At 43.4% G+C, this 20,200-nt stretch overlaps 1 protein-coding gene across 2 annotated transcripts in view; it reads left to right on the top strand.

Annotated features, from left to right (window-relative positions):
- Positions 1 to 823: 823 nt before the first annotated feature.
- The window catches only part of PGRMC1 (progesterone receptor membrane component 1), a 60,863-nt gene continuing 41,486 nt past the window's right edge, over positions 824 to 20,200 (top strand). Inside the window, exons 1-2 of one of the 2 annotated variants that reach the window (XM_078688687.1) lie at positions 824 to 962; positions 1,324 to 1,623. In XM_078688687.1, coding sequence (XP_078544813.1) covers positions 1,335 to 1,623 — 289 coding nt within the window. In that variant the 5' untranslated portion in view covers positions 824 to 962; positions 1,324 to 1,334. Of the gene's footprint in view, positions 963 to 1,278; positions 1,624 to 20,200 lie in introns of both variants that reach the window. The other variant, XM_078688688.1, reaches the window with a different exon arrangement.

The following is a 20,200-nucleotide window of genomic DNA, read 5'->3' as shown; positions in this document are numbered from 1 at the left end:
GAAAATCTAATAACATAAAGGCATTAAACGCATGGGCACTTATATTCAGGTTACACACAAGCAGATCTCATTAAAATGCTTTTTTATTAAATCTGTGATTGAGCTATTCCAATTCAAATGCAACTAAGCAGCTACGTGTTCTGCTGCGGTGAAGTATTTTTAACCATTAACAATTAAAAGCGATAGTGCATGGCAGATGCACTAAAGCCATCCTTGGAGGTAATTCCAAATCCAAAACCTGTATTTCTGGGTACGGACGCTCCCTACACGGTACCAGGAAAGAATGTGTGAACTTTGCTCTCATGACACAGCCCTGGGCAGCGACATGGCCTCTATGCAATATGCAAGGCATAGCCACAGAAAAGGGACTCGCAGCTCACGAGCCCGCGCGCTACCTAGAGCCTAGCGACAAGCGTCAAAGCCAAACGTTAACGGTTGCTTACCCAACGCCATCTTAAAATACCTTAAGTCTGTATTTATAAATCACCACCAGCCTAACAAAAATGTACTTTTGCCAAAATAAAGGAGTATATTTTCTTATTTAAGGTAAAATTTGTCAAGGTCATTGCAAAATCCTTTCAGAAATATTTTTAAAAAAAATTGAATAATAATTTATTTTGTGAATAATAAACTCATTTGTCGTGATAATATAAAAATGTAACGGCTGTTTTTGACGTTCAAGATATACCTGGAATTTCAGACAAGAATACTGTGTCATAAAAAGGCGATGAAGGGTGCTCTTTTTTTTTCCAATGTGTCGACTATTGAGCTTTTGCGCCCCCTATGTCGGCCATGTCTTCAGTCGTGAAACTGCGCAGCTTTATTAGTCATTCTGTAGTAAAGTCCATGCTCCGGAGTTTACTGCCCGCCCCTTCCACAGACAGAGAACAGACCAGGGAAAGTAGAGGCAGTGGAGTAACGATCAGAGCAAAGTACCAGCAGCTAAAGCAGTACATCATCAGGTAAGGGCACGTCATATTTTAGTGCAATAGCCATTTACAGGCTGCTTTAAGTATTTGCGGACTGACAGCATGCACAACTTTGTTGCAAATAATCGTGATTTATTACGTGCAAACATTGAGTAATATGTAAATAATCGTGGTTTATTACGTGTAAACATTGTATAGTATGTTTTGCAACCGTTTTACACAGCGGCTCAATGCAGGGTTTGTGTTTGCACGATGCAGAACCATCACCGAGGCGGGGAGTGGGTAGATCAGAAGGGGTTGTATGTTTAAGTGTACTGCAAGTTATGTTTACGCATGCTTCCAATGCCAGGGTGTTTGCAAACCCTCCCACACGCATTGGTCTTGTGTCCCACAGGCACCAGGAAAATGGCAGAGGAGGAGGTCGAGCCCAGCACGAGCATTCTGCACGAGATCTTCACCTCACCCCTCAACCTGGGCCTGCTGGGCGTCATCCTCTACCTCATCTACAAGATGGTGCGGGGGGACCGGCCCCCCGAGGTGGAGGAGCGGGAGGAGCAGCTGCCCAAGATGAAGCGGAGGGACTTCACCATCGCCGAGCTCAGCGAGTTCGACGGGACACGCAACCCCCGCATCCTGATGGCCATCAGCGGCAAGGTCTTCGACGTCACCAAGGGCAAGAAGTTCTACGGGCCGGGTAAGAGCTGCTGCCGCGAGCCACGAACATGGCACATTGACCCCAGGGAGTTGAGCAATAATTGGATCACCTGGAACCTCATATGACCTGCCGCTTGGCGTCTCAGTTAAACAAGCATTGGGAGAATCAATAGGGCTCAACTAATTGACCCATTAGCTTAGCCAATTTTTTTTTTTTTTTTTTTTTGCCGATGATGTGCATTATCAGCAAATAAAAATCAAGCATTTTGCATAGGCGACAGGTTGGAGTTTAATTTGGTAACAAAAGGAAACAGTATGTGTACTTACATGTGTCTACATGCTAGCACATTAAAGTTATATCTTTGACCAATAGGCACACAAACCGTTTAAAAACGGACCTAAAGACCAAATTCTGCACACGTAGATAAATCACAGGAGCAAAGGCAGACAGAAGGCACACATACACGCGCTATATACTAACCTATCCTAATTGCTGCCGCTGGAGTTATTCGGCAGTGGAAGGTCAAATTATGTGGCAGGGTTGATTCAATTATACATCAATAAGACGCAAATTAAGTGGCGTAAAAGAATGTGTTCTTACAACGAATTCCGTTGCAACGCATGCCTTTACCACGCATGCGTTACAACGGAATGCTTTTTCTTCGCATAGGCTTTTCCTCTAATACTTCCGTGGTGACGTCATAAGAGGAAACGGAAGTTTCTTTCCGTTTCCTCTTAAAGGGTGCCGTTTGCCTGCACATCTCGACGTTTTTTGAGGTGAGTTTCATTTTATGGGGGGGGAGACTCCCCCAACCCTCCCTTTTTTTGTTACCCTTTACCACATATGCCATTACTACTTACCTCGTAGTAATGGTATGTGTGCTAAAGGCTTTCGTGGTAACCACGCATGCATTGTAACACATGCGTGGTTAATGTTTCCGTGGAAACGGCCGCGTTGTAGTGGCCGTTTCCCGGCGTAAAACGGCACATTTTGTAATAGTACTACTTTATTTTGTCATTTTTAAACATCGTAACTCTCCACAAAGATATTTCACGTGGTTTGTACCAGTTTAAATCTATAATGCAGCACTAAATAACTGAAAGATCACTAGTAAACCTTTGAAAATGATTTCAGCTGTACAGGAGCACATGTCGCCATCCTTTTATTATCTGTTGGTCTGTTTGTAGTAGGAACATTTTTTTGTTGCTAAAATCTGCAGATTATTCAACAGATAATGGGTTGTGCGGCAAATCCATCCTTATGCGGAAACGGCTAGGGCCAGAGAATTGCATAAATTCCACTGGCCTTGGTTATGAGGGGATCAACACAGCATTTAGAGATAGAAAGGTGGGAAAGAGAAAGTGGCAGTGAAAGGGCTCAAAAAAGATAGAAACACAGAGAAAAAGATGGACCAATTGTGAGGAATAGAAGGAAAAAAAGGGGAAAATAAATTATAGTTGTGTGGAAAAAAGTGTGTATCCAAAGTATAAACATAGCATTAACAGAGTTAGGATACCTGGGCCAAAACTTATCAGCGACACCATCTTCGCCCTTCCTGATTGGAAGGACATGAATTACAAAATGAATAGCAGGGCCAGTCTATGAAGTGTTAACAGCTGCATGAAGATTAGTTGTACGAAATAAAATACGTCGGAAGACTGAGTGAAAGAGGCAGAGTTCCAAAGTAAACACAAACGTACCAAAGGCGGTCTGCTTTTCTCATTGCAATTTGTGCCAGTGTGGATTACAGGTTTTGTGTGGTCTGCAAGGAATGGCAATTGTCTAACATATTGCATTACAAGTCCCATGTTCAACAGCCGCGCTGGTGTGCATTAGGTTCTGTGTAAGTATTTAAAGTGTATCATGTGCAGCTAGGGTGACCAACTGGCATAGTTGAATATTCAGGACAATGAGTTTAAAAATTCAGGACAAAGGGTCAAAATTCAGGACAAAAATTCTGGACAGAAGGTCAAAATTCAGGAGAGAAATTTCAGACAAAGTATGTTTTCAAACACTTCAGAGGAGGTCGTAAAATAGTGTAAAAGTAAGTAAATAGACAACCAACATAAGTACGTCAAAATAATGTTATATTAAGTTGAGACAATCATGCACCTCACCGTTTTGGTATGTGCACAGCTAATTTCCTCACTGTGCAGGTCTTTTTGTGGTATTTCATATGATTTTTGTTTACAGTTTGGGGTTCCTTTTAAGTGCTGTCCCACCCACACTGCAGGAGATGCAAAGGCCTTCATTACACCCCTTCACCAAAGACCTCCTTCCTCACAGATTCCGTCACTAACTATCTCCCATGGTGCCCCTCATCTCTATATAGACCCTCGCTCATGTATGTGTCATTTATTTTACAGTGCTGCTCAGCCCATTGTAGGGTGTTGAGCGCTTTAGCTCACACACTTATTGTTCAGAGACAATAACTCATAAGTATGTAATTCAATGTATAGGAAATGCTGCTTAAGACAAGGAGGGCTACAAGGTGTATGATCCACATGGCATCCATACTGGTAGGTACTATATGCAGGGCCCCTGGAATTATGCGGCAGGGAGGGCCAAATTATGCTGCAGCGTTGACTAAATTATTTGGCAAGAAAAGGAAATTTATGCAGCGTAATGCTTCACATTTTGTCATAGTATTACCATATTGTTTTCTCATTTTAACACTTTCTGGTCATAGGTTGCACCTCATTAGTACCCGTATAACACCCAAATATAGTAATATGCAAAGGAAGGTCAACCTTTACATAGGGCGTTTGCAACACATCACTGCCTTTTTAGTTATTTTTTAACCATTAGAGGAAGAAACTTTTTACATTAGAATCTTCAGCTATATTCAGCTAATGATGGAATATGTGGCACATGTGGCAAATCCATAATCATGTGGAAACTGTTGAAGCCGCACAATCACATAATTACAGTGACCCTGAAATACAAACTGTGGGTGTAACACATAACATAGTGGTTAGGGTTGTCTTTACAATTATTATACAAATAAATACTTTGCTCTGCATGTTACACTGTGCTTTACAAGACGCGCATTATGCCTCTATGCTTCTTTATGATGTGTCAAAAACTGGATTAGTGAAACCTCAGATCTCTCCAAGAGATACATTAATCACCAGAGTTAAATAGACATTTTTGTTATGGCCCAAAAATTGCAGATGCGCAAAGCACTCAGAAGGCTTTGCCTTTCATCCTGATGGATATTTCAAAATGTAGCTAGGTCCTCCAGGACGACTACTCCACAAAAGCATCATGCTGTGCCCTAGAACTATGAAGAGGATGGCACACCACATGCTGTAACTGCACAAGGGCCCATTGGAAGGGAGAGGCCACAAAACTAAAATACCCCCCCTTTATATGGCACTAAATTAAAGAGCAAAGTGAGCTATCCAGGTCTCTCCCTTTGAAGTCTGTGAAAATTGTTCCCCTGAGGAAAATTTGCAAAAATAATGCAAAAGTATGCTTTTTACAGCAGGAAAGAAACTTGGCCAAAAACTGCATTTACCTATATTGACGTTTGTCTTTTATTCTTTCCGTCTTTTCATTTTCTTTCTTTCCTTATGTCCTTTCCATCCACCTTTGTTCTCTACTTCCATCTTTACATCCTCCATTTATTTTTCTTTGTCTGTGCATCCTTTTATTTCGTCTCACTCTCTCTATTCTTTAAATGTTTATTTCATTTTCTTTTCATATTTCCATATTCCACATTAACATTCATTTTGTTCCTTTTTTCCATTTGATCATCCTCTTATCCTTCCTTCCATTGTTAAATCTAAATCTTCTCTATCTTTCCAGCTTTCTTTCATTATTTGCTTTCTATTCTTCCTTCGCTTTCTCACTCCATTTGCCTTGTGCTTCTTTTTGATTTACCAAGAACCAGATACCACACATTATCATTATTTCTCTTTCTGTCGCTGCTTTTGGCTACTTCAGCCCCCTCTGACCCCCCCCCCACACACACACTCAAAGCTGCATCACAGTGATCATTCCTGCTTTTATTTATTTGTTTGTTATTCTGCCCTGTGCTGATCTGCACCCCCCACCCTTCCTCCGGTGCTTCTCCACACCTTTGGCCCATTGTCATTCTTTAGGTGATAATCATCCACATCAGAATGACAATGGGCCCGTCCTTAGACTGAGCGTGGTCGGGGAGGGGCTGCTGCAGCCTCTGAAAAGTGCGAGCTGACTGATTGTCCCAGGGGGACAGCACAGCTGGCTGACAACCCCCAAATTACGGACAAATGGCGTCCGTGAAAGAAATGTTCACGGACAACGGACCCAAATAGCGGGCAGTCCGTGAAATTTACGGACGGTTGGTCACCCTATGTGCAGCCTGTAGCTCGTTGATAAGGCCTTGGACTGGGAGCAGCAATACATCCATTGTTCATCGCTGATCATTACATTGAGGTCGTCCGACTAGGTCTGTTGGGCAGAGGGAGAGCGGATAGGTGCAGTCGGCTGCATACCAGCATAGATGTGCGTGATGAGCTTGTAGGGGGAGGGGTTAGTAAGCATTTCCTCCAGCACTACAAACGTGGGGGGGAGGGGCTGCAGGGAACTTGACATGGAGGCCTCGCAGCGACGCTCGGAGCGGATTGTAAAGAACTAACGGAGAAGAGGTTGCAGTATTCATTTGTTTATTAAGTGGAATGCCAACACAGCATGAGGTCAGGGGGACAAGGCAGGAGGAGCGTCCGAAACGGCTGGTCAGCAGCTGGCGTCTGTCAACATTTCAGAATGCTCAGCTGGTGACAGGGAGGAGGGTGCGGAGGGTGAGCGGGGACAGAATGGTACAATGCAATCACAACACATCTTCCTCCTTGAGGAACAACAATGAATGGTTACATAGTTAATCACAAAGTCATTGTTTGCTCGGCAGCAGGACTCTGCGACCACATCTCGTTTTTGAAGGTCCTACTCTCTCACTGACAGGTACATTCTCACTGCAGCCAATATAGGCTGAATCCTGGGTCCCCTCTGAAACAGCCCCTTCGACATCCCTGTCAGAAAAACGTCGTTTGCGGAGGATAAACCCCGGGTGTCCTGTGCCTTATCCTCCTTGTCCTCATCCATCATCACATACATCCATCCTACCACCTCTATTGGTTCTACGCGCATCAACTTAATCTCCACTGATTATCCACTGTAATTGCCACGGGCTAATCTCGAGAAATGCCACACTCTACCATTGATCAGCAAGGCCAAGTTACAGAACACTTACGTTACCACGAGTGGTTGCGAAAATTTGCTCTGACCCTAGGCTATGAGTCCGCTACATTTCACACAAACCATATCACCCACAGATACTTGTACAGGTTTGCAGCTATGTTTCCTGTCATAGTGGTTCTTGCTGTCTATCTGTGTCTTTTGTAAACGTCGTTTGGCCACTTCGGGTGACCAGTCTGCCCTCTTGGTGGCTGTCTGCCAATCTACATTGTCCTTAGACATGGGTATCCTCCCTCTCAAGTTTGAATTAACTGTGTCCTGTACTATTGCATGGTGTTATGCGGTACGCCCACAATGTCTTGCCAATCTCATTTCTCCACGCAAGATTGTTGGTGGTGGCAAGCTGCAAAATTCCCTTAATGACCTGGTTAAACCTTTCTATGGCACCATTACTGGCAGGATGGTACACAGAAGTAGTTTTGTGTGCAATATTATTTCTCTTTAAGTAGTCACCAAGCATCTCTGAAGTAAACTGGGGCCGTTGTTACTTACAATACATTTGGGCAGCCTTTCCTTAATGAATACCTCATCAAGAAATTGCAGAACACTCAGGGTATCGGTTTTGTACACTAATTCCACTTCAGGCCACTTCGAGAAGTGTTCAATAATCAATATGGCATAGACCTGTTCCCCTTGATCAGTTATGGGTCCCATGATGTCTATACCTATCCTTTCCCATGGCATGTTTGGAGATGGTATGGGGTGGAATAGGGGTCTGTACGTGACCTTGGACTTGTCTGAATTGTTGCACTGCATGCATTCTCTCACAACTCGCTGTCGCTAGATCCCCCCCCTGGCCAGCAGTACATGTACCTGATCCTGCTTTTGGTCTTGCCAATGCCCAGGTGTCCTTCATGTAAAAGAGACAGTGGTACAGTGGTTGCCTAACAGGTCCAGGGTAGAGTAAGCAAATATTTGGTCTAGAAACTAAATCAAGAGGGGGCTGGATAAGTAGGGCAGCTTGTATAGTTTTAATTACATTTAATAAAGTCAATTTTATAAAGATACGTCCAGGTGCTCACAAAAGTGACAAGTTGTGTAGCGTGACTGAGTGGCAGTGAAAAATATACGAAATATCACATAAACAACAATACGAAATCCACAGGGAATATAAACAATGAGGGGATTTTCATTGGGGGTCGACGACATTTCGATCTTTACTTAGTTAAGATCATAATCGGGACAGGGTGAGCAGTCTGAAACTAGAGTAAAAGGAAGCTTAGATTAGCACTGTGCCCTACATGATGTATATATCTAAAGCAGTGCATTTGTGTGCCCAGTGTCACGGGAATAACAATTGGCATGCAAGTTGCTATCTGACTTAAATTACTATTTGGTCCCAAGAGGGGCATTAATGGCATGCTTGAGGGTCAATCTACTCAAACTGTGTGCATTGTGCCTCAGCTCAACTTACTATTTGGTAAGAATAATTGAACGGTTTGGGTGGATCCGTAGTTCTATCTGCAGGATTAAGGAGTGTCGGTCGCTTCACTCGTGCTCGAGGAGGATCTGAGATGTATAATGAAAAATGATATCAACCTACTAGTTTATAGTTGAAGGGAAGTGAAGGGATAGAGTCAGCCTCTTACTTTAGGTTCCTTGACATTGGTGAACCGTCACAATTTGGTGAAAGCGTTCCAGGAGCTTAGACGTGCTTACTAAAGGAGAGAGTAAGAGTGCATTACTTATATATGGTTCAGAATACGAATTCTTTGGTTAAAAAACGGTTAAGAGCAGTTTTCTTACTTACGTTACATTTGAGGTGGTTTTGGACTTGCAAGGGGAGTAGTTTTCCAAGGATCGGTTCTAAAAATAAGTGAAATTAAGTAAATATTAATTAATGGAGTGGAGTCGGGTTGTTGATAAGAAGGCCCTTATCGGTTTAAGGTATACTTTAAAATTTGCATCGCGCTATCGTGGCTATGAACTTTACAGTCAGTGAAGCGGGGATAATGAATATTTATCCTTAATTGGGTTAGGCATACTTCTAATGGGCCAAGCAGCTCGCGTGACTATCTGCATTCACGTAGGTAGGGCGGGAGTTTTTTGCCATCATGAACGAATAATTATGGTCACTATTTACTTGGAAATTCGGGGAGTCATATCTCCTGTATTTAACAAAGCGATCTAACGCCACAATGCTTCCAAGGGGTCAACCGGTTACAGTGACTATTAGTATTGGTGATGCGGGAGTTAAAACATTGTGGAAAAGTAATTGTGGTGAACATTTACCCATACGATCGCGGTGGCGTATCTTGGGTATTTGAGTCTGTTTGGAAAAAGGCGGGAATTACTAAGTGATCTCTCGCCAACACGCATAAATTAAAATGGGCTGGGTGATTGGGGCACACACTTACTTAGTTCTCGATTTTAGCGACAGCAAGGGCCATCCTGGCAAACGTGGCGATTTCTTCAGACGCTGTTAATGCGTTAGGGAGAGAGGAATCGGAGGGACGTGATTTTATCCACTTCAGGGACCAATTTTAATTAAGCGCATGTGCTGTCGTTGCTGAGCCGTGTCACTATCCCAGATAGTGTTCGTATTGCGCGCAGCTGTCCTGGATGCTGATATGGCAATGGAGTTGTTTGATGGGAATATCTTTACTTTTAAGGCCAAAGGTGGTGCCGGTGTGACGTGGAGCAGATATGTAGTGGCCTAAAGCATACTAAAGCGCGGAGCGTCAAAATGTATAATTCCCAATGAGGATTCAAATTATGGGAACTTACTGCAGTATATAATCATGTGTTTGTAGCCTGCATAGAGTGGTGGGTGCGTGGCGAAACCTTACATACTATATGTAGTGTGTCCTTACATTGTTGAAAGTGGCATATGGATAGGGCAAGGATGCATTGCCTGAACAAGCCATATAGGATTGGTTCAGTATGGGATAAACACATTTTATAAAAAATTGTTAGACAAGTACAATACTCAGATGGTGGTAAATACTGTCATAGTGAAACATCACAGTGTGATTATAAATAGTCCTGAAATGCAAAATAGCTAGTGTTGTCAGACATAAGTGTTCCACTCATCAAGAGTATTTTGTCCCTTTTCAGTTGTCTTACAGCTGAAATCTAGAATCTTGTATTCTAGACTGTCAAGTATAGATTGTTGGTTGCCCCCCTTGTGTTGGGTACCAGGCTGTCTATCACCTGCCAGGTGAAGTCTAATTCAGAATATCCCATTGTCTTAAAGTGCTCCATCAATGGTGCCGTGAGCACTTTGCAGCGGATGCGGCTTCTGTGTTGTGCGATCCGGGTCTTGACCTGCTGAGTTGTCTAGCCGATGTAACGTCGATGACATGGGCACTCAATGCAATATATTACATTTTTTTTAAATTAGTTTGTAGATGACTTTAGGACATGTTTACAGGTATCATATTCAAAAACTTTTGTATTCATGGTGGAATTGCATGCCATGCAGTGGTTACATTTGTAGTGTCCAAGAATTGCGGGCAGATTGAAACATGCCTGGATAGTATTATTTTTTCTCGCTCGTGTGTATGCTCTGACTAAGTGATGTTTAAGGTTTCGCCCTCTTTTAAAGGAAAAGAGGGGTGTTCCTATAGTTAGTTCGAATGGGTCCAGTACTGCCCAGTATTTTTCACTAGTTTGGACCGTGTATTGCTTACTGTGCAAAATGTAGTGACAGGTGATCCTTGTTAGGGGTTTCTTATCCCGTGGCTGCAGTAAATGTTCACGGTGGGCATACCACGCTCTCTTCATGGCGCGTTTAACTAGTTTCCTAGGATAGCCTCTGGAGGTCAGTTTTTTAAAGCGGATTTCAGCCTCCTGGAAGAAATCTTCCTTGAATTTACAGTTGCGCCTGATCCTAAGAAATTGGCCGTAGGGCAAGCCATCTCTGGGTGCCCTTGGATGTGCACTGTGATATTCAACAGGGTGTTCCTCTCTGTTGGCTTTCTGAATAAGGTAGTGTATAGCTAACCATCTTGACATTTGATAATCACATCTAGGTAGTCCACTTGATGTACATCAAAACTATATGTGAATCTCGGGTCCGGTTGGCTGGTGTTAAGCCAAGCACAGAACTTGTGCAATGCGATCTGGTCACCATTCCAAATCATGAGGATATCGTCTATGTACCTGCGCCAAAGACGGATTTTGTCATATTAGGGATTTGTGTCATTGAGAATGATGTTCGTTTCCAAGTCATCCACGAACAAAATGGCAAAATTGGGGGCAAAAATCGCCCCCATTGAAGTGCCTTTGCACTGTCGGTAATAGGTGTCTTGGAACAGAAAGTAATTCTTAGTGAGGGCAATTTCAAGTAGTCTAGTTATGAATCCAGTGGGTACTTGATGGGGTACTTGATGGGGTGCTGGGCGATTATTTAGGCGTTTCTTTATTACGTCTATGCCTTTTTGCTGCAGAATGTTTGCATACAGAGACTCTGTCTAGAGTGACAAGGAGTTCTATATCGGGATCGAAAGGCTGTGATTCAATCAAATTGATTAGGTGGGTGGTGTCCTTGACGTAAGTTACCGTGTCTTGGACGAGGTCCTTGGTGAAAAAAATCAATATACTTTCCTAGGGGTTCCAGGATAGAACCACACACTGACAGGATGGGTCTTCCTGGGGGTGCCTCTACATTTTTAAGCACTTTGGGCAGCGTATATAGTACCGGAGTGAGTGGGTCTTTGTTATTGAGGAACTGTAATTCATTCTTGCTGATGAATCCACTTTCTAGGCCCTCTTGGGTGACTTGGAGAATTTCCTCATGGATACTTTGCAAAGGATTTTTGTTTAGTCGTTCGTAATGTAGGGTGGTATTCACTTGACGTAGGATTTCAGAGTCATAGGTAGATTTATCTTGGATTGCGATACCTCCACCTTTGTTACATGGTTTTATGACAATTGTTGGATAAAATCACGTCCCTCCGATCCCTCTCTCCCTAACGCATTAACAGCTTCGGAAGAAATCGCCGCGTTTGCCAGGATGGCCCTTGCTGCCACTAAAATCGAGAACTAAGTAAGTGTGTGCCCCAATCACCCGACCCAATTTCATTTATCCGTGTTGGTGAGAGATAGCTTAGTAATTCCCGCCTTTTTCCAAACCGATTCAAATACTCAAGATACGCCGCCGCGATCGTACGGGTAAATGTTCACCACAATTAGTTTTTCACAATGTTTTAACTCCCGCATCACCAATACTAATAGTCACTGTAACCGGTTGACCCCTTGGAAGCATTGTGGCGTTAGATCGCTTTGTTAAATACAGGAGATATGACTCCCAGATTTCCAAGTAAAGGGCGACCATAATTATTCGTTCATGATGGCAAAAAACTCCCGCCCTACCTACGTGAATGTAGATAGTCACGTGAGCTGCTTGGCCCATTAGAAGTATGCCTAACCCAACTAAGGATAAATATTCATTACCCCCGCTTCACTGACTGTAAAGTTCATTGCCACGATAGCGCGATGCAAATTTCGAAGTATACCTTACACCGATAAGGGCCTCCTTATCAACAACCCGACTCCTCTCCATTGATTAATATTTACCTAATTTCACCTATTTTTAGAACCTATCATTGGACACCGACTCCCCTTGCAAGTCCAAAACCACCTCAAATGTAACCTAAGTGAGAAAACTGCTCTTAACCGTTTAACTAAAAAATTTGTATTCTGAACCATTTATGAGTAATGAACTCTTACTCTCTCCTTTAGTAAGCACGTCTAAGCTCCTGGAACGCTTGAACCAAATATGTGACGGTTGATCAATATCAAGGAACCTAAAGTAAGAGGCTGACTATATCCCTTCACTTCACTTCACTTCCCTTTAACTATAAACTAGTAGGTTGACACCATTTTTCATTATACATCTCCGATCCTCCGTGATCACGAGTGAAGCGACCAACACTCCTTAATCCTGCAGATAGAACTACGGACCCACCCCAACGCACAATGCGCACAGTTTGAATAGATTGACCCTTAAGCATGCCATTAATGCCCCTCGCAGTCCTCTAACCATTTGGGAACAAATAGTAATTTAAGTCAGATAGCACCTTGCATGCCAATTGTTCTTCCTGTGACACCAGGAGCACAAAAGCACTGCTTTAGATATATACATCATGTAGGGCACAGTGCTAATCTAAGCTTCCTTTTACTCTAGTTTCAGACTGCTCACCCTGTCCTGATGATGATCTTAACTAGGTAAAGATCGAAATGTCGTCGACCCCCAATGAAAATCCACTCATTGTATATTTTCTCTGTGGATTTCGCATTGTTGTTTGTGATATTTCGTATATTTTTCACTGCCACTCAGTCACATTACACACCTTGTCACTTTTGTGAGCACCTGAACGTATCTTTATAAAATTGACTTTATTAAATGTAATTAAAACTATACATGTTGCCCTACTTATCCAGCTCCCTCTTGATTTTAGTTTCTAGACCAAATAATTGCTTACTCTACCCTGGACCTTTTAGGCAACCCCTGAACCACTGTCTTTTTTACATGTACTTCAACCCCTGGTTCGCACAACGGGGTACCCTTGTTTTCCATAACTACCAGGTGTCCTTCATGGCATAATTCTAAAATGGTACGCCTTAGGGAGGCTAGGGTAATTACCTTGCCGCTCCTTAAGAGTAACCCCTCTAGTTAATCTTTCACTTTCCAGTAAGGCAACAATTCTTTCATCACACTCTTTTTCAACGGCCATCCATTCATTACCATGTCACACACTGTGCTCAATGTCTGGTCTTTACAAAGTTCTGTCATCCATTTTTCTAGTGAAATTCCGTGTTGTTCCTCATGTACACTGGCAACCCGGAATTTCTCATCCGATTCCCCGCTGGTTTCTTGGATCAAAACTGACATTATACTCAGGAAATCTGCAACTACATTCTTCACACCGGGTGCATAATGTACCTCATAGTTATAATCGAATAGTCTTGTGAGTCTTAGAGATGCTGCATATTGTCCCTTGTTGGTTAAAACATTAGTGAGTGGTTTGTGGTCACTTCTTAAAATTACCTTGCTGCCTAACACAAACTGTCGGAAGTGTTCCAGTCCCCATACACAGGCAAAGGCCTCACGTTCGAAGACAGAATACCTTTCTTCTGTTGGTGTAAGTGAACGTGAGGCAAATGCAATGGTGCATTCTGTACCCTCCGAGTCTATTTGAGTTAGCAAAACAAAGGGCAAGGGAGTAGAGGTCAACATACCACTTGTTTACGAGGCGCCCGGGCCTCCACGCCAGAGCGGGCACACGAAAGTCCTAAATCACGAACAACAGTTCTCCATTACGCAGATAGAACAGATTGGTCGTGGATACCCAACGTCCTGTGCAATAAAGCTACCTAACCCAGACCCAAACCTCTACGTAACCCGGCAGAATGAGATGCTCCCCAGAGCCCAGCAAAGAAATCAAAAGTTTCAATTTGCTCGTGGAACGTGCATGGCTTTCGAGAAATGGCCCAGGACAACGAAACTCAAGCCTTTTTCCTACAACAAGATATAATCTTGATCCAGGAATCATGGAAACTGCAATCGACTCCTATTTCAGGTTTCAAAGAACATCAAATATACGCAGAAAGCCTGTCCACTCATGGGCATCCCCGCAGTGGATTATCAACGTATGTAACCCATAAATATAACTGGGTTTCAGAGGAGATAGATGTAGGTCTGAAGTGGGCCCAAGTGATCAAAATCACGAAGCCCCATCATCGGGGACTGAGCCATGGAAAATGTTAATATTCAACGTCTACATCCATCCTGACAGAAAGGCACAAAAAGAAAACACGCGTCCTTGCTGTCACTCATTAAGGCCATGCAAAGGAGCTATTCGCAATACCCACAGGTAATTTCCGGGGACTTTAACAATGCCCTAATTGATCAAAACAAGGCGAAGGTAAACATGACTGGAAACAGTAGCGGAAAAAAACTAGTATCCAGACTAAACGAATATGGACTGTCCATCCTGAATGGCAACACAAAGGGCGACATACCGGCAGCCGTCACATATTTGAGCGGCAGGGCCCGTTCAACAATTGACTACTCAATAGTAAGTGACGAGTTAATTTCCAGCGTCGACTCATTTGGTATAGAACATCGATTTGAAAGTGACCACTTCCCCCAAATAATAAGTTTGAACATTGCACCAAGCACGGTGCCAACAACGACCTCCCTTTTGCATCACGCCACAAAGTTTAACCTGAGGAAATTAAAATGGCGTGGAGACGGGTTGGACAAAATCACGGACTCAGTTAAAGCCCATATGGCCAACTTGGGAACCCAAAAGGAGAAGGACCTACTATCAAAGTGGGAGCGAATGATTCAGGTCCTGCAGCAAAACTTCCCAGCAAGGTCAGGGAACCACAATAATTTTAACACCAAGAAGGAGCCTGGGTTCAACATGGAGCTAAGAGCCAAAAAGAGAAAGGTTGCTAAAGAAGTCCGAGCCCTCGCAAGCCAAAAAACGCTGGGGTCAGTGGCAAACAAATCAAATCTGAGGGAAGCTAGGAGTACCTACAGGAAGGCTCTGAGGGCCGCAAAGCACCGATACAAAGAAATTATCTGGAACAAATTGTTTATAGCGGGAAAACATCCTAATAGCCGGGACTTCTGGGGTATAATAAATGACCTTAACCAAGGGGCAAAACTCCAACAAGACACAGGTGTTGGAGCAGAAACCTGGATCAGACATGTGCAAACCCTATATAGCAACACAGACCCAGGCCACTTTAAAGACTTAGGGGCAGCTAAGGATAATAAAGAGGAATCAAAAGGACTGAATAACAAGGAATACAGGGAACCAGAGCTCAGAAGGGGTCAACAGAGCTAGTTGACCTAACCACCAAAAACGAACTGAGGATGATAATTTCAAGATTAAAGTCAGAGGGTGCAGCAGGCCCAAATGAGCTGCCAAACGCGCTCTTTAAGCACGACCCGGACTTGTGGGCAGAGACCCTAATGCCTCTGTTCAACCAAATATCCAAAAAAGAAGAGTTACCCGCCTCCTGGAAAGGCAGTATCATCCATCCCATTTTTAAGTATGGAGACCATCGCAATCCCTCGAACTTTAGACTAATATCCTTAATAGACGTAGAGGCCAAACTCTACGCCTCTTGTATCCTACTCGAACTACAAGCTTGGATATTAGAAACAAAAATCATCCCAAAATTTCAAACAGGATTCAGGCAAGCAATGGGAACAACAACTAACCTAACTTGTCTGTCTATCCTAACGGATCAAGCAAAAGCTAAGGGCACCCGCTTGTATGCCTGTTTTATAGTCATCAAGTCTGCCTTCGACCGGGTAAACAGAGAGCGTTTGTGGAGGAAATTAGAGAGCTGGGGAGTGCCATACCAACTCTTAAGAGCTATCCAAGCCCTACATCACCACACTTGGGTAAGAGTGAAACTGGGAAATGGAGGCAGTACAACCAGTAGCATACAAACGCACCAAGGCCTAAAACAAGGCTGTGTATTAGCCCCCACCCTTTTCAACCTTTTTCTCTCCGATCTCTCAAGCGCGATCGTTTCAACAGATAGCCACCCTCCATCTTTGGCCAACAACCCAATACACTACCTTCAATACGCCGACGATATCGTATTGTTGAGCAAAACTCCAATCGGCCTACAAAGAGCTATTAATAAATTAACCTTGTATTTAGAACGGGAAAGCCTAGAACTTAACAAAGAAAAAAACAAAGTGGTCCGTCTAGTAGACCCACAAAAGTTAAAGTATAAATGGATGGCCCAAGGAACAACAGTAAAAGAACAAGAGTACTACAAGTACTTGGGAATTACAATCACCAAGGGAGCAAACGACAAGGACCACAAAATCGCACTAAAAGCAAAAGTACAATCTTTAATCTTTGCGTACCGTTCTCTTAAGGAAAAAATGGACTGTCCCAATTATAACCATCTGTTAAAAGTAATGGCAGCGCAGATTATGCCCACCCTATTTTACGGTTTAGTCACATGGTGTGGCAAGGAGGTCGATCTTTTAAACGATTTACAGATAAAAATTTACAAATCGGTTTTCAATTTGCCAAAATCCGCCTCTGCCTCACAAGTCAGGCTTGAATTTGGTCTGCAAAATCAGAAGTTCCGGCATGAGCGGCTTCGTGAAATTCTGTTACAAACTTAGATCTGCAGACCCAGAGACACTGGACTGGCTAAGCTGGGAGGAAATAAAAAAACGGGGGGAAACCGAAACCCCGAACACCTGGGGAAAGTATCTGAAACTCAGTGTGGAAAAGTTGGAGCTGGAAGCAGTCTGGAAATCTGAGACAGACAAAGCAAGGCTAAGTAAATTAGCCAATTTGTCAGCAAAAAGGAAATCCTTCTTGGAGGACAAAGAGTTATTGGCAAAACGTCGGCATGCCTGGACCATCATGAACTCCTTCACAACCCAACAACCACAAGCATATTTGGTATCCCACTTCAGTGGTCATCTAAAAAAGGCCTTTATAGCCTACCGGATGGGGATGCATGTCTCAAAGGATTTATTACCGGTTTGGAAACTGTCTCACCAGATGAAACAATGTCGCCTCTCCGGTTACAAATCTGAAACCCTTGTCCACCTTTTCTGTATATGTCCGGCCCTGATTAGTCAGAGATTACTCCTATTGAAACCCATATTCAACGCGCTAAACATCTGCTCCTGCACACACGCAGTCACAAGCTGGCTTGGAGGCTCCTCCATAATCCTGGCATGCCGTGGAGCTAAATTCATGGAAGAAGCAAGAAAATGCCTAGATCTAACAGAACAGGAGGCCCAGCCAGCTGGTGGGACAACAGGCTGACCCTAACCCCTGGATTTTATATGCCCAGTCCCCAACAAAAAGAGAGACTGAGAGACACTAATTTCAGTATTTTTACATTTTGCACTGTTATTTTATTATGTGAATTTTGTAACAATTTTAACTAATTATGCAAATAAAACTTTTTGACTTTTATTTGAGTTAGCACAGCACCTAAACCCTTTACACTTGCGTCTGTTGTCACTATACTTTTCAATCATGGATCAAATCCTTGCAAGGGTGGAGCAGCGCATATATTGTTTTTTAGCAGGCAAAATGCTTTCTGGCATTCATCTGACCATACAAATTTGTTTTTGTTTTTCAGTAACTGTCTCAGTTCAAATGTTTTTGCTGAAAACCTCTCTATGCATTTGGAGTATAATTCTATGAGGCCCAGGAAAGAGTGAAGTTCGTCTTTGTTTGTCGGTACAGGCGCACCAGAAATGGCATCAAGAAGTTCTTTTTTGAATTTTTTGTATCTGACTTTGTTATTTTTTGTCTGAATTTCCCTTGAAGGCAACTCCTTTCTTGCGGTTGTCAGTCATCCGGTTTTTCACTTCACCGGCGGTTGCACGCAGGTTCTGCTGTGTTGGCCCTCGTCTCCAACTTGTAAAGAACTAATAGAGAAGAGGTTGCAGTATTCACTTATTTATTAAGTGGAATGCCAACACAGCATGAGGTCAGGGGGAGAAGGCAGGAGCAGCATCCGAAAGGGCAGGTCCGCAGCTGGCGTCCGTCAACATTCCAGAATGCTCAGCTGATGACGGGGAGGAGGTTACGGAGGGTGAGAGGGGACAGAATGGTACAATGCCATCACAACACGGATAGTAGGCTGTGGTAAATGCTTTCTATATCTATTCTTTACCACTGCATCAGAATGTCCTGTGACATCATGGAATGTTGAGTGCCTGACTCTGGCTAGAGAGTCAGTTGGTCATCTCAGGCTGAGGAGCTGGTAGCTCGCTCCTGGTGGGGTTTTATCCTTATATCTAATTACCTTGTAACCTGCCACCTATCTATCTACTAATAAAGAAGAATCTACTACTACATCTGGACTACGCATCATTGTTTGTGTACCACATAGGCCATGGTGTCTAGAAGCGAAGCAGCAGAGTTTTAGAATACCTGTTGGTGAGCAACAAAGCTGCCCTCCGTATATACAGGGCCAAAGGAAGTTAGCTGCGTCTGGTAAAGTCACGCCCCGGTACCTGTGTCAGCTGCAAGCAGCAGCAGGTGTCCCGGAATCAGAACCGATGGGGCAAACAGATGGTCAAGGCGCGCTCTCCTCCGCAACTCACTCCAAGCAGACACCGTGCAGGCCACTGTATTCACCTTTTGTCGCACTCGTCTGATGGGGCCATAGTGAGCTGTCTGAAGTGGGCATTGAGCCACATGGTCATTCTCCGGGGCAGTGTGAGGCTGCTATTGGAAGGGGTGTAATCAGTACTGAGCTAAATGCGCCTAGGTGTTAGTCTAAGTCAAGTCCTCCCAGCTCCAAAGGGAGCGTCCGTATCGCCCGTTCCACTAGTGGTTGTTTGCCAGCCCATGCCAGTCAGTGATATAAGGTGAGATTGGAGTTTCTTGCGGAAGTATGCTGGTAGAGGGAGAGGCAGAGCGATAAACAAGTATAGGAATTTGGGGAGTATTACCATTTTTTCTATAGTGACCTCCGGTTGAGGGACAGCGGTAACTTCCACCAGGCAGCAACCCCGTCCTTGAGCCATGTAATTACCTGCCTTAGTTCTCCCTCCAGGGTTCATCCATAGCCCGGCTAAGCCAGACCCCCAGATAGCGGAGCATACCGGGTCTCGGGCCCACATCAGTGGGGAGAGGATAAGTAAGTTAATTGAGCACTATGTTTTATAAGTTATTCATTTTGTGAACAGTACAATACATTTAACTAGCTCTGAATGACACCAGGCACATTTTATTGGCGTCTGTTCTCGATCATTTCATCAACAATGGTATTAAAACATTTAAGATGTCAAGGCACTGCTAACATAAATATGATTCTACTACAAAAACTGCATTACATATAACACAGCTGACCCCAGGTTTATGCCTAACAACTGCTACTCACACACAGCAGTTAGGTATATACAGCACCTTTACCCTTCTGTTCCCTGATACAGAAGCAGTTCAGGAAGAGAGCATCAAGAACAGACTTTAGTGTATTTTTTTTTAAATCTATGCAGCTCATCTCTGAGACTCACCTGCAGGTAATCCTGACTGGTATCAAAAAGATATAAATGTATCTTAAGGACATACCACACACCATTGGTTAACATTCTGTCTCTGGGCGGTGGTTGGAATTTTACCATGCACATTGACAGACTAACATCGAGATTGCAGAAATACTGAGTATGTGCCAGGCAAGAAAAATGTGACTGTGGATTTCCTGTTGAGGTTACCATGTCCAGAAGGAGATTTTAGTGAAGGTAATGAAGAGCAGATAGTTGCCACCATTAAGGATATTTCAAAGAGTTTGAGGAAATGTCTGCGGAATTGTGAAGAAAAAGTGAGATAGAGGATGAGATCTGGAGAAACACCAAGCAGTGCGTTTTTGAAGGTTGGCCCAGGAAAGGTGAAATCAAGCCGGAGTGGTT

This window comes from Lissotriton helveticus, chromosome 4_1, assembly GCF_964261635.1.
Source record: "Lissotriton helveticus chromosome 4_1, aLisHel1.1, whole genome shotgun sequence".
Classification (NCBI taxonomy): Eukaryota; Metazoa; Chordata; class Amphibia; order Caudata; family Salamandridae; genus Lissotriton; species Lissotriton helveticus.
This window is presented reverse-complemented; position numbering and strand designations above follow the sequence as displayed.